General features: G+C 43.3%; 1 protein-coding gene across 1 annotated transcript in view; it reads right to left on the reverse strand.

The window, feature by feature from the left end:
* Window positions 1–230: 230 nt before the first annotated feature.
* LOC115468013 (synaptotagmin-2-like) overlaps window positions 231–13,819 on the reverse strand; it is a 57,900-nt gene continuing 44,311 nt past the window's right edge. The window contains exons 6-7 of the mRNA XM_030199520.1: window positions 3,481–3,592; window positions 231–1,355 (exon numbers count right to left, since the gene is read on the reverse strand). Coding sequence (XP_030055380.1) covers window positions 1,054–1,355; window positions 3,481–3,592 — 414 coding nt within the window. The 3' untranslated portion in view covers window positions 231–1,053. The remainder of the gene's footprint in view (window positions 1,356–3,480; window positions 3,593–13,819) is intronic.

The following is a 13,819-nucleotide window of genomic DNA, read 5'->3' on the forward strand; positions in this document are numbered from 1 at the left end:
AAATATCTGCTCCTAGGTCAGCCAGGAGCCTCTTCTGCCTGGTTAAATTGCTCTCTATATTTTATAACATCTTCCTTATTGAGATGCAGAATTGTTTGTCTTAATTCTAGGCATATTTATAGGATCACCACATTACCAAGAAGCATCTCAAGCCTCTCTGGGTGAATCATGTGATACTTCCACCCTGAGCATGTTGAGTGCTTACACAGCAAGAATGGCATCCTGTGGCGGTAAGGGCTCCCCCTGGAAATGGCCGTGCAGCAAGTGTGCACTTACCACACAGCCATTTCCTTGTTTTTTGCCTTTTACTCACTGCGGAAAAAGGAGCCTCAGCGTGCGGCAAATCCACGTGCCGATACTACTGCAGGGTCCCATTTACCGCAGCTTGGTAAAAGGGGGCCTAAATGAGCACAGTCTAGTGCTCTCAAATCCCCAACATGCAAGATGGGAATGGACCAGGAACAGTGTGTTCTTTTGGCACCTTTTTTATGGAACGGTTTGCCATTGCCCTGCACTCTGAACTGTCTTTTAAAATTTTTAGAGTAATCTGAAAACTCTTTTTTTTTTTTTTTTTGCTACTGCTTTTGGATGATCGTTGGGTATGTCATGATGTCAGCCTAGACTCTGTAACAGTAGTTCTTAACCCTTTGGTATGAGTGCTATTCTTTTCCTTTGCTCACTTATTTACAATTCTAAACCGCTTCGACTTGCATATGCAACTGAAGCAGCAGAACAAATTTTAATAAACAATAAACCATAGCAAGTTCAAGGAGTGAGTGTACATACTATTGACCCCTTTGAGTGCTGAAATCCAAGCTTTTAGATACTTCCTTCCGCCCTTCAAAAGGAATCAGCATTTACACAGAGCCATGAATCCCACAGACTTCACACCAAGCTTCCAGGGGGCGTATGTCTGTAAAATCTTATGTTTTCTGAACTATGTCTACGTTTACAGCAAAGGGAAATTCAGTACTCAGTCCTGGCTTAATTTTGCTGCATGGACTAGAAGAGTCAAGTTGTGCAGAAGAAACCTCTGGGCACCAAAATACAACTCTAAATCAACAGTGGATGCCACTTTGCCACAGGTTGGCGTAAAGATTGCAGCATGAGATTCCAATGCTCATCAACGTTACTGGCTCTGTGCTTGCCCAATGAGGCTTGTCCAATCAGTTTGCGGCCGCTGGCTTGGATCTCGTACATAGAGATGAGCACCACGCAGTCAGCACTGGCAACATCTGGCAAGTGGAAGTGGAATGCTTCATTGAAGACAATGACCTGTGCCTTGGGTTGTGGAGAGGACTTTTGATGCTTCTGCCGGCGCTGGCTGCTGAATACATCCACCCTGGCATACGTATCTGGAACAGCAGTAGACAAAGATAATTTTCTAAATAAAAAAGTATTGGGTCAGGAGCTGATGAGTAGCAGAAAGAGAAGGAGAGATATCTGTGCTAACCTCCTCTTTGACCCCCAGAATATGTTTCTCCACTTCCTCTCCACCCCCACCTACCTACCTTCCTTTTTTCCTGAATAGTGGTCTGTCCAGGGGAGGCTAAAGGAAAATATTAGACCAGGGGATGAAAGAGTGCTGTTTCTGCAGTTGTGAAGCCACCCATCACAGATATCACCAGAGGCTCAAGCTCTTACCCCCCTGTTTACTAAGCCGCACTAGCGGCTGCCATGTGCTAATGCCAACACAGTCCATTCACTTGAATGGGCTGTGTTGGCATTGCTGGTGGTAGCCACTAGAGTGGCTTAGTAAACAGGGGGGGTTAATTTTTACCTTCTCCCTCATTCTCTCTTTCTCTTCTTAGCGTCTGTGTTCATTTGATTGCTCTCTCTTCTCTTCTAAATTCTACCGTATGTAACTTTTTCACAAAGTTCCTCTATCATACCCATCTTTCCATTTTGTATCTCCTGTCCCTCTATTTCCTCCTCCTATTCTTTTTTTTAATTAATATTTAGTACAATCAATTACAAGTATACAGTTGCACCAGAAACTGTATACAGATTAAACAAGGAAACAGAGGAAAAATTAAGAAAACAAGAAATCTCTTCCTTAGACCACTACAAGGGGGAGGGGGAGTGAACTGAAAGCCAAAGGGAAGAATAAAAAGGAAATAAATGCTCTAACTAAACTGAACTTCAACAATTCTTCAAACCTCCATATCAAAGGAGCCAACTTTTCAAAATGATTGGGGGTGATGAAATATTTTTTTACAGGTGGTGCATTCTCCGCCCCGCCCTCTGCCCCTCCCCCTCCACGTTCCAGCCCCCCCTCCCTCCCTCAGAGTTCCAGTCCCTCCCTCCCGCCCTCCCAATTCCAGGGGCACGCCCTCCCTCTCTCTCTCCTTTCCCTCCCCCCTCTCTCTCTCCTTTCCCTCCTTTCCCTCCCTCCGAGTTCCAAGGCCTCCCTCTCTCCCTCAAATAATTCTTGGTGATGATGGGTCTCAGTTTAACGTTGAGAGAACATCTAAAGTTTTGGGGGTGGTCCTGGATTCTTCATTATGGAGCCGCAGATCAATAGTTTAATTCAAAGAGCTTATTTTAAGATAAAACAATTACGTATGTTGAGGTCTTATTTTTTACAGGATTATTTTAGGGTTATTTTACAATTAGCAGTTTTATCATTGTTGGATTATGGAAATTCATTATATTTAGACTTATCTTCTAAACAGCTTTCTACAATTCAAATGATTCAACACTCTGCTGCTATGGTGATATTTCAGAAGACTTGACTGGATCATGTAACCCCTTTGTTGAGGTCACTGCTTTGGCTATCAGTGCAAGCAAGGATTGTTTTTAAGGCGTTATGCTTGGTGTTTAAGTTTTTAGATGGCATGTGTCCAGAAGGTGGATCAAAGTTGGTAAATCTGTTAAAATTTAGGATAATCTCTCGGAGATGTAATTATTTATTACTAGCTTTCCTTCAACTAAAAGAGTACAATATAAACCTGCATTTTCTCAATCTGCAGCATTCCAGTATTGGAACAATCTTCTTTCAGACTTATGATCTATAAAAATGTATTTTTTTATTTCAAAAACCACTGAAAATGTATCTGTTTTCTAGGCCCGAAGGTGTTATGATGCTTTTCTGTGTGTTTTTCTATTTTAGTGTAATTCCTCATATTGTATCAGTTTCGTAATTATGATAATTGTAATTCGCCTTGAATCTTATATAAGAGAGTAGGCGAGAGATAAGTCTCTAATAACATAACATAAGAATTAATGTCAACCGATTTGACCTGCTTGGATAAGCGGTATATCAATTACTAACATAAACTGCCAATGTATTTGCATGCTTATTTCCTTATTGTACTGGGAATTAACTTTATTTTAATGAGTAAAGAAAATACAGTACATGCAAGATTTTAGCACACATGTTTTACTCATCTTTTATTACACTGGGCTCTATAATTGTAAATCCATGGGATTCTCTTTTCTGTGGAAGCTGTAGTAATTCCAAGAACATGCTGAGATTACCTGTATTCATTGCACTACTCAAAGAGCCACTCCTAACTTTCAGGAGTCCAACCTCAATCCTCTGGGCTGTAGGAAGATATTTCAGGGACACAAGGATCTCTCCCACAAGGTCCTAAAACAAAAATGAACAGCCTATTTGAACAGATGAAAAATATTGGATTGCCAACAGCTACTGGGGAGATTTGGAAAGGAGGTAAATATAGTACCAGGTATAAAGTAGAGTAAAATGCTGGGTGTAAACTAAGGTAGCATACAGCAATGGGTGTGACACAGGATATACACTGTTGGTTGTAGTACTCCAACGCAGGTGAGCCAGCAAATTTGTTAGATAATTTGAGGACCCTTGTTTGGCTCTAAGAGCTAAACACAAGCTAAGCAAATTTAAATATGTAAATAGCGTCAAACTCTTCCAAATCTCCTCCTTTATCATTTAAAACTTTCAAATCTACAAGTCCGTTCACTCAGCGAACTTCCCCTACCAAAGCTCCAAGCTATGGAATGCCCTTCCCAAGTCACTAAGGTCCTTAACACCTCACACCAACTTTCAAAAACACTTCAAGAACTTACCTGTTCAAAAGGTTCCTACCCCCAGACAACATTGAGTACGCTAATTAACCCCCTCTCCGACCTCTCCCTAAGTCAACCATCTAACCTCTCTCCCATTTTGATGCTTAGTCTACTAGCCTCACAAGATCCTTCTGCAATTCCACACAATCATCTGCTTTATTTACTATTTGAATAATTTTGTATCATTAATGAACTTGATCACTTGATTCATCATTCCTATCCTTTATGTTTTAACAATTTTATTGAATCACCATAATATAAACAAACAATATAATAGAACACATAACAGGAAGCTAAACATAAAAGAAAAGTCTGTATTACCATTACATAAACGTCTATTACGTGTGTTAATATAACCTCTCTTCTCCTCCCCTTATCTAAACCCCCCTAATTCCCTCCTCCAGCTAAGCCAAGCTCAACCCCCTCCCTAGCTACATACCCAACCAAAGTTTCAGATAACACCCCCCCCCCCCCAAAAAAAAATAGGAGGGTTAGTCCAACTGTTCGAATAATAACAGATACCAATATAACCAAACAGCGAGGGAGAATGAGAGAACTCTTACTCTCCTCCCTCATCTATAAATCAGTGGAAAGTAGCAAATTATAAATGTACCCATCAAAAAAAAGGGGGGGGGGGGAAGAATTCATCTGTATACAAGGGATAGTTCACAGCCTCGCATCAGCTCAAATTTTAAAGCATATTAAGAACCAGACTATGAGCTTGTGCTGATAATGAATTTATGGAGATCCCCCAAACCTCTAAGAATAACCTTTTCTTCCTTTGGGAAGATCCCACCAATCACCTCTCAAGCAACATCATTGCACAAAGACGGTTACACCAGCTCCAAAAAGTGGGAGGCGCATCACACACCCATGTACTCAAAATAGTTTTTTCTCAACTAACGCTTCTTTGTGGATAAAAAAAGGAGCCCCCTTTTCCCAAACCCCCAGAGACTCGTAGTTGTCCAGTAGCCAACAAGCCGAAGCAAAAAGGATTCTTTGATTTGTAAGCCATTCAAGATAACATACCACATCCCCCAAAAATGCTTCACCCTAGGACAGGCCCACAATCTGCATGGAAAAAAAAGTTTATTTGACTCCCACATTTGAGGCAATTCAGGGCAGCTAATTTCCCTGAATAATGTGCTTGCTGTTGAGTAACATAAGCCCGAGACAATATCTGAAATTCACATTCCCGTAAATCTGCGCTTACTGAAAGTTCAGGGATCCTCTTTATTAATCGACAAAAAACAAGTGCTTCTGGTGCCATCTCTAAATCTGTACTCCAATGACTATGCATCCTATCTCTTTCTCCCTCAATTAGATCTACTACTGGCCCTACTGACCTTAATTAATGACAGCCTTGCACTGGGGCTTGTACCTCTCCAGTGGAAGGCCGCCATAGTAAAACCAATTTTGAAGAAACCTTCTTTAGATCCATCCCTACCAGAGCATTACCGCCTTGTGTCGAATCTTAATTTTGTCTCTAAAGTAGCAGAGAAGGTGGTTTATACTACTACGCTCATTTCAAGATTTTAAAAATGTGATAGGGTGACTCCTTCTCATAAAATTGCACTGGCCTCCTATAAAAGCATCATTTTCAAAACTTGTACTTTTATCTACAAGACAATCTATGGGCTAGCTCCAGATTACATGTTAGGCATGGTTGAACTTCCCTCTCGCAATGACGTACCAGGCACAAGAGACTCTCTCTTGTTACATTTTCCCTGCTACGAAAACATTAAAATACAAATCCACATTGGTTAAAGATTTTTCTCATCTGGGCACTAAATAGTGGAATTCCATCCTGAGAGAAGTTAGACTGATCAGTAACTACTTAACCTTCTGTAAATTCTTGAAAACCTTCCTATTCAATAAATGTTTGTCTTTAACACTCAATGCAGTTGTAATCCAATACTGAATTTAGTATTGTTATTCTATTGTCAAGAATAAGTAGAATACATCAACAGAGAAATTATCATCTCTCTGTATCCATAATACTATCATTATACTCTCTCTGGTTAATTTGTTAGCCACATTGAACTGGTTTTTAATTCTGGATAATGTGAGATATAAGTACCAATAAATAAATAAATAAATTTGCTGAACTAATGTTAGCTTTCCATCCTTGTCAGTCAGGCTTTCGTCCACATTGCAGCACCGAAACTATTCTTGCTGCAGTGCTTAGTGAAGTATATTTATATCTGGATAAAGGCCAGATCACTCTGTCTGTGTCCCTAGACTTGTCAGCAGCACTCAGTCTCATTGATCATACCCTTCTGTTGTCTCATCTGTCTTCTTTAGGTATATCAGGGACTGTTTTGGCTTGGTTTTACTTTTTCCTAACATCATTCTTTTACAGTTCACATCTCACTTGGAAAATCAATAGCTAAGCAGCTTAATTGTGGTGTTCCCCAGGGTTCGATCTTATCATTGACCTTATTCAATCTTTTCTTGAGCCCTTTAGCATTACTTATACAGGAAGCTGGAATCCCATTTCATATATTTGCAGATGATATTTTGCTTTTGTTTCATACTGATTTTGCCAGTCCTGATATTACACCTTTACAGAATTGTCTATTGCATATAAATGTTTGGCTTGTTGAGTCTCAATTACTTTTAAATCATAATAAATGTGGCATGTGGTCCTGATCCAAGATGGCTGCTGCCTGGAGTGCTGCATAGGCTGTGCAGGTCTGAAGCTGAAACTTCTTTTCTTACCATTTATCTTGTGCTTTTTTTTTTTTCAGCAATGGCCCTGAAGTGGCATGGGAAAGTTAGGAGCTATCCCTCTTAGCCTCCTAGTTCCATCGCAACCTCTGATAACATCCTTCGTAGCTCCCTCAGGATGTAAATTATCCTCAGCCAACGAGTTGCTGATGGAGGCCTTGGCTCAATAACTTGATGGCAGCGGTCACTTAACCTTCCATTGCCCCATGTACAAATAAGTATCTGTATATACTGGATATAAACGGCTTTGAATGTAATTGCAAAAACCACAGATAGGCAGTATATCAAGTCCCATTTCCCATTTTCCCCCTTTGAAGTGTTGGCACTCTTGCATCTGCAGCTCTTACGCTTGCCTTGCCTGGGCCCAGCAGGCAGTGGACACGGTGTCAGGGGAGGATCAGCCGGTGACAGATTTTCCCTCACTGGAATCTGGTTTGGCTTATGTGGCGGATTCGTTGTATGATCTCATGCAGACATCTACTAAACAGATGGCGGTGGCTGTGACAGCTTGGTGGCTTTTGTGCCTTCGCCTTTGAGCAGTGGACACTGCTTCTAAGCAGCACCTTACCAAGCTCCCCTTCTGGGGTTGGCTGCTTGTCAGGGAGGACCTCAAGAAGTTAGTCAAGGATTTGGGGGATTCTAAGATGCAGCAATTGCCTAAGGATTGGAGGAAGCCTCCATTCAGCCCATTTTAAGGAGGCGGCGTCTTCTTCGGGTTTTCAGAGGTTCCATTTTCAGCAGCAGTCGTCCTTTCAAAGTGACAAGAGAGGCCCGGGACTGGTGTCCTGTCCTCTGCCACCTGCGATAACTGCCCAATAATGGGGACGCTAGCCCGCTGTTCTGTGCATCAAATAGGTGGTCAGTTGACCCTTTTTTTCGAGCAGTGGACCAAAATTACGTCGGACCAGTGGGTTCTCGACATTATCAGAGAAGGGTGCAAATTAGAGTTATCTGATCCTGTTGGTGATTTTTTCTTGGAATCCCAGTGCAGAGCTCCTTCCAAGTGCTCAGCAGTGCTGTCCACGCTAGCCACCTTGCGGGACCTCAACGCCATTGTGCCCATACCCGCGGGGCAGCGGGAGCAGGGATGCTATTCAATCTATTTTCTGGTGCCCAGAAACAGGGGGTTCTACTGACTGTTCTTGGACCTCAAATATGTGAACCATTTTCTAAAGGTCCAACATTTTTGCATAGAGATGTTACACACAGTTCTGGCAGTGGTGCAGCCAGGCAACTTCTTATTTGCACTGGATCTCAAGGGGGCATATCTGCATATTCCCATTTCAGATCAAAAGAAAAAAAGCAGATCAAAAAAGACAAAAAAAATAGAACAGGAGGGTAACAGAAGAAGTAGTTTATTACAAGTTACCCGACGTGGCCACGTTTCGCCCTCAGGCTGCGTCAGGGGTAAAAAGCAAAGTGAACCCCTAAAAGTAGTCATACAACCACCTTACATAAGTGCTTCCCAAGCTTACTCAGCAAACTTCACAATGCTATGTTGCTGCCATTTCTGTGGCAGATCTTTGCCTTTTTTTTGTTTCTGTCTGCTATTCCCATTTCAGGCCCTTCCCTTCAGGCTGGCTACAACACCTCGCACGTTTTCCAAGATCATGGTGGTTGTGGCGACGTTCCTCCGAAGGGAGGGCATTCGAGTACACCTGTATCAGGATGACTGGTTGATCCGCATGTCTTCAGAGGCAAAGAGCCATCTAGTTCCCTCGCAGGCACTGGAATATCTCAGACTGCACTTTGATACCCTCCAAGGTCGGATGTTTTTACCCGATTGTTAGGTGGAGAAACTGCAGGGGCAGATTCGGTCCCTCCTCAGGTTGCCATGTCCACACATGTGGAATTATGTGCAGGTTTTGAGGTTGATGACAGCGGCCATGGATGTAGTGCCCTCGGCAAGGGCTCACATGCACCCACTGCAGTGCTTTCTGCTGGGTCGCTGATCTCCAGTGTCACAGAACTATCAGGTGCGACTCCGTTGAAAACTGAAGGCCCACCTCAGCATGCGCTGGTTGCTCCAGCCAGGCAATTTGCAGAGGAGACTGTCATTGGTGTCTCCTCAATGCAGGGGCGTAGCCAGACACTCAAGTTTGGGTGGGCCTGGACCCAAGGTGGGTGGGCAGAACTCCGCCTTGTCCTACAAGTGATTTGGTTTCTCCCTCTCTTGCCTGCATGCCATATGGTCTTTCAGACATCCCCTCTCCCCCATATACCTTTTAAATAGCAGATTTTCACCGGCAGCAAACAGTTGTTGGGAGTTTTTGGCTGGTGGGGCTTGGGGGTCCCTGCCAGCCACATTATAGGTGTGCTGCTACTTGGTGGGCCTGAACCTAAAGTGGGTGGGCCTGGGCCCACCCCAGCCCACCCTTGGCTACGCCACTGACTCAATGGATCTTAGTGGTGACAGCCTGACAGACTGAGGAACCCATTGTCTGCAGCGCAGTGCTCAGAGCCGTTGGTCTGAGATGTAAGCACAGTGGCCCATCAGTTGCTTGGAGTCATTCCTGTGTTTGATTCTGGACAGGTCGGTGCAGGATAACAAGAAGGCAGTTATGTATATCAACTGTCAGGGGAGCACTCGCAGTGCTACTCTGGAGGAGGTGAGCCTTCTCTGTATGTGGGCAGAATAGCACCATCAACTTCTGTTGGTAGCTCACATTGTGGAGACCCTGAATGTGCAAGTGGATTTTCTCAGTCGGACGTCACTGAACCCGGTGGAATGGGAACTGTCCTTGACAGTGTTCCATGCCATCACTGAGCAGTGGGGTCAATGGACCTAATGGTGACTCGGACCAATGCTAGGGTGTCGAGGTTTTTCAGCAGAGGCCGGAAAGCTGGATCCAAGAGTTGGGATGTGCTGCTTCAACTGTGGCCGGTGAACGAAGGGTCTTGTAGCCTCCAAGATGACTTTGGCATGCTGGATTAAGGATGAAATTGTGTCTGCGTATGTGCTGGTGGGGCACCAGGCTTTGGGGATGTGTGCATATTCTATGCACGCTGTGGAGGCCTCCTGGGTGGAGACGAGGATTTTTTCCCTGGAAGACATCTGTCGGATGGCCACTTAAACCTCTCTGCATTCTTTCTCTAAGTATTATCGTTTGGATGTGGATGCACGCCTAGACTCTCAGTTTTTCTTGGTGATGCTCTCCGTGGGGCTGTCAGATCCCCTCCCTCTTTAGAGACTACTTTGCTACATCCCACTATTTGCTGGATTCATCTGCTGTTGACACTATGGGAAGGTAAAATTACGTGTTACCTGATAATTTTCTTTCCTGTAGTCTCAGTAGATGAATCTAGCATCCTTCCCTCTATGCTTCTGTGATGCGAGCGTTCTTTTCTTGTGGTTAGATTTTTCTTGTCCTATATGTGTTCACAACAAGTCATTCTATCAGACAAATACCCAGTGTACCTGAATGTAACTCACCTTGAGCTACTACTGAAAAAGGTGTGAGCAAAATCCAAATAAATAAATTCCCTTCCTTCCTTATCCGATCAGTCAAGTACGGCTCTCAATCACACATAAATAAATAAATGTTGCTTATTCCTTCCACCTTTGAGAGGACTGCACACCCGGTGGGCAAATTTGACCTGTCGTCTTGGGCTTTGGCTATGGAGGGCTGAGCACAAGGGGTATGCCTGGAACAGATGGCTGGATAGCCTGAGGTCAGTCCAGACCCATCCCGAATCAAATTGGGGTGGGTTTGGGCCTGGTGTGGGTGCTACTTTGGAAGTGGACATACAGGCATTTGGGAGGTGCTATCACTGGGTTGAAAGTCAGTGATCTCTATCTCCATCTGCTGATAGATGGACACAAGCTACTAGTTGCTGGATTAATCTGCTGCGACTATAGGAAAGAAAATTACCAGGTAAGACATAATTTTACCTTATAATGGACTTCAGAAAAACCACTGGTTATTTCTAGGATAAGCAGCATAAAATCTTTTTTACTCTTTTGGTATATTGCCAAGTACTTGTGACCCAAATTGATCACTGTTGGAAATAGGATGGGACGTATTACAGCCATAATGGTACAAAACCAAAACATCTAAAAAAAAAAAAACATAGTAACATAGTAGATGACGGCAGATAAACACCTGTACGGTCCATCCGGTCTGCCCAACCAGATAAACTCATACGTGCTCTTTATATTTATACCTGACCTTGATTTATCCTTGCCATTTTCGGTGCTGGGCAGACCGTAGAAGTCTGCCCAGCACTTGCCCCGCCTCCTAACCACCGGTGCTGCCACCCAATCTCTGCTAAGCTTCTGAGGATCCATTCCTTCTGAACAGGATTCCTTTATGTTTATCCCACACATTTTTGAATTCCGTTACAGTTTTCATCTCCACCACCTCTCAAGGGAGGGCATTCCAAGTATCCACCATTCAATACTTCCTGACATTTGTTTGAGTCTGCCCCCTTCAACCTCATTTCATGTCCTCTAGTTCTACTGCCTTCCCATCTCTGGAAAAGATTTGTTTGTGAATTAATACCTTTCAAATATTTGAACGTCTGTATCATATCACCCCTGTTTCTCCTTTCTTCCAGGGTATATATGTTCAGGTCAGCAATTCTCTCCTCATACGTCTTGTAACACAAATCCCATACCATTTTTGTAGCTTTTCTTTGCACCACCTCAATTCTTTTTACATCCTTAGCAAGACATGGCCTCCAAAACTGAACACAATACTCCAAGTGGGGCCTCACCAATGACTTGTACAGGGGCATCAACACCTCCTTTCTTCTGCTGGGTACACCTTTCTCTATACAGCCTAGCATTCTTCTGGCTACGGCCACCGCCTTGTCACACTGTTTTGTTGCCTTCAGATCTTCAGATACTATCACTCCTTGATCCCTCTCCCTGACTGTACATATCAGAATCTCACCACCTAACACATATGTCTCCCATGGATTTCTACTTCCTAAGTGCATTACTTTGCATTTCTTTGCATTGAATTTTAATTGCGCTATCATATATGACTTTTAGAAACTGTTGTTTAAATACCTTATTCTTTTTTAATCTTTTTTGTATGCTGTGATATATGTGCAAATAAGTGATAATATTCAAATTATGATTTGTAAGTGCTCAGTAAAACATATGTTGCTCTGGCTGGACTACTGAAAGGCAACATGGGAAACCCAACATCATAGCACTTCAGCCCTCCCTCTCTCCTTATAAGCATCCAGCCCCAAGCTAAGTACCTGTCCAGACAACATTGATGTGTTCATTGATTATATTTACACGTTTTAAAGTAACACCAGATATAAAAAGTGATATAAGGAGAGAGGGAGGGCTGAAGTGCTATGATGTTGGGTTTCCCATGTTGCCTTTCAGTAGTCCAGCCAGAGCAACATATATTTTACTGAGCACTTACAAATCATAATTTGAATATTATCACTTATTTGCACATATATCACAGCATACAAAAAAGATTAAAAAAAGAATAAGGTATTTAAACAACGGTTTCTAAAAGTCATATATGATAGCGTAATACTGAAACCAGGGCATTAAGTTACCCTGATCCTTTTTCATGTTTTCCACTCCCTCCAGGGTGTCCACTCTGTTACAAATCTTGGTATCATCCACAAAAAGGCAAACTTTACCTTCTAACCCTTCGGCAATGTCACTCACAAATATATTGAACAGAATTGGACCAAGCACCGATCCCTGAGGTACTCCAAACTAAGGTCAAAATTTCAATGTTTTGGTCTAGACCTATTTTTATAACAAAGCACAAAAAGGTGCCCTAAATCAGATGACTGCTAGAGGGAATCAGGGATGACCCTCTTCTTTCTCCCCCCCCCCCCCCAGTGGCCACAGACCCCCCTTCTCACCCCCATAAAATGTGAATAAAAATAGTACTCACCAGCCTCTATGACAGCTTCAGATGTTATAGCCAAGTCCATTACAGCAGCATGCAGGTCCCTGGAGTAATGTAGTAGTGGGAGCAGTGCACTGTAGACAGGTGGACCCAGGCCCATACCTTCCCCTACCTGTTACACTAGTGGTGGAAACTGAGCCCTCCAAAACTCACCAGAAACCCACTGTACCCTCTTTCACCCATAAGGGATATTGTAGTGATGTACGGTTGGGGGTAGTGGGTTTTGGAGGGCTCAGCAAACAAGATAAGGAAGCAACAGTAAGGTATGTACCTGGAGCAGAGCCCCCTAGATTGCCCCATTGCTCTCCAGGGATGTCTGGGAGACCAACCTGCTAATAATGCTGGCCCCTCCTACATCCCAATGGCTTGATTTTCCATGTTTTTCACTTGTACTTTTTTTTTCATGGCCTAAAAAGATAAACGCACAGAGCAAAAATCCTTGTTACAAACAGTAATTTTGAAAAAAAAAAGATGTTTTGTGGTTTCAAAAATGGCCATATTTCCTATTCGGATTTTGGACGTTTAGCACAAAACATCTAAAGTCCGACTTAGATGTCATAACAAAAATGCCCCTCCACATATAATAGTTTTTTTCTACATTTAATTTTAATTCCATCTTCTTGAGCAAACAGATAATTCAGCCAAACAATTATTCAAGGTGCCCAAAGCCTCATTAAAATGACTTCACTGGACTGATATCAGGTTTCTAGGTGGAAAGGTGGATGGGACAACTGGTTCCAGAGGCTGTTTCTTCATTCAGGGGGTAGGTGATAGCAGGGTCAGACCTAGAGATCACAGGGATCCTTTATTCCAGGGATGGCAGCAGGGCCGTGCCTAGGGTCTCCGGCGCCCCCCTGCAGTTGGCCCCGCCCCCCGAAAACGATCGCTACACTACCCGCCCTCTTCTCCCCAGATCCTTTTCCTTTTTTTTTGGTTTAAATTTACCTCTGTCCGCCTTCTTCTGACATCATTTCTCATGTCAGAAGAAGGCGGAACTGAGCGAAGGGAAGACTGACACGTCGGGGCGGGGGAGCACCGCCTCCTTCTCACTAACGCTATGCTGCCGCCGGACAGAGGTAAATTTAAACAAAAAAAAAAGGAAAAGGATCTGGGGAGAAGAGGGCAAGGTAAGCATGGTGCGGCGGGGCGCC

This window comes from Microcaecilia unicolor, chromosome 4, assembly GCF_901765095.1.
Source record: "Microcaecilia unicolor chromosome 4, aMicUni1.1, whole genome shotgun sequence".
NCBI classification, from domain to species: domain Eukaryota; kingdom Metazoa; phylum Chordata; class Amphibia; order Gymnophiona; family Siphonopidae; genus Microcaecilia; species Microcaecilia unicolor.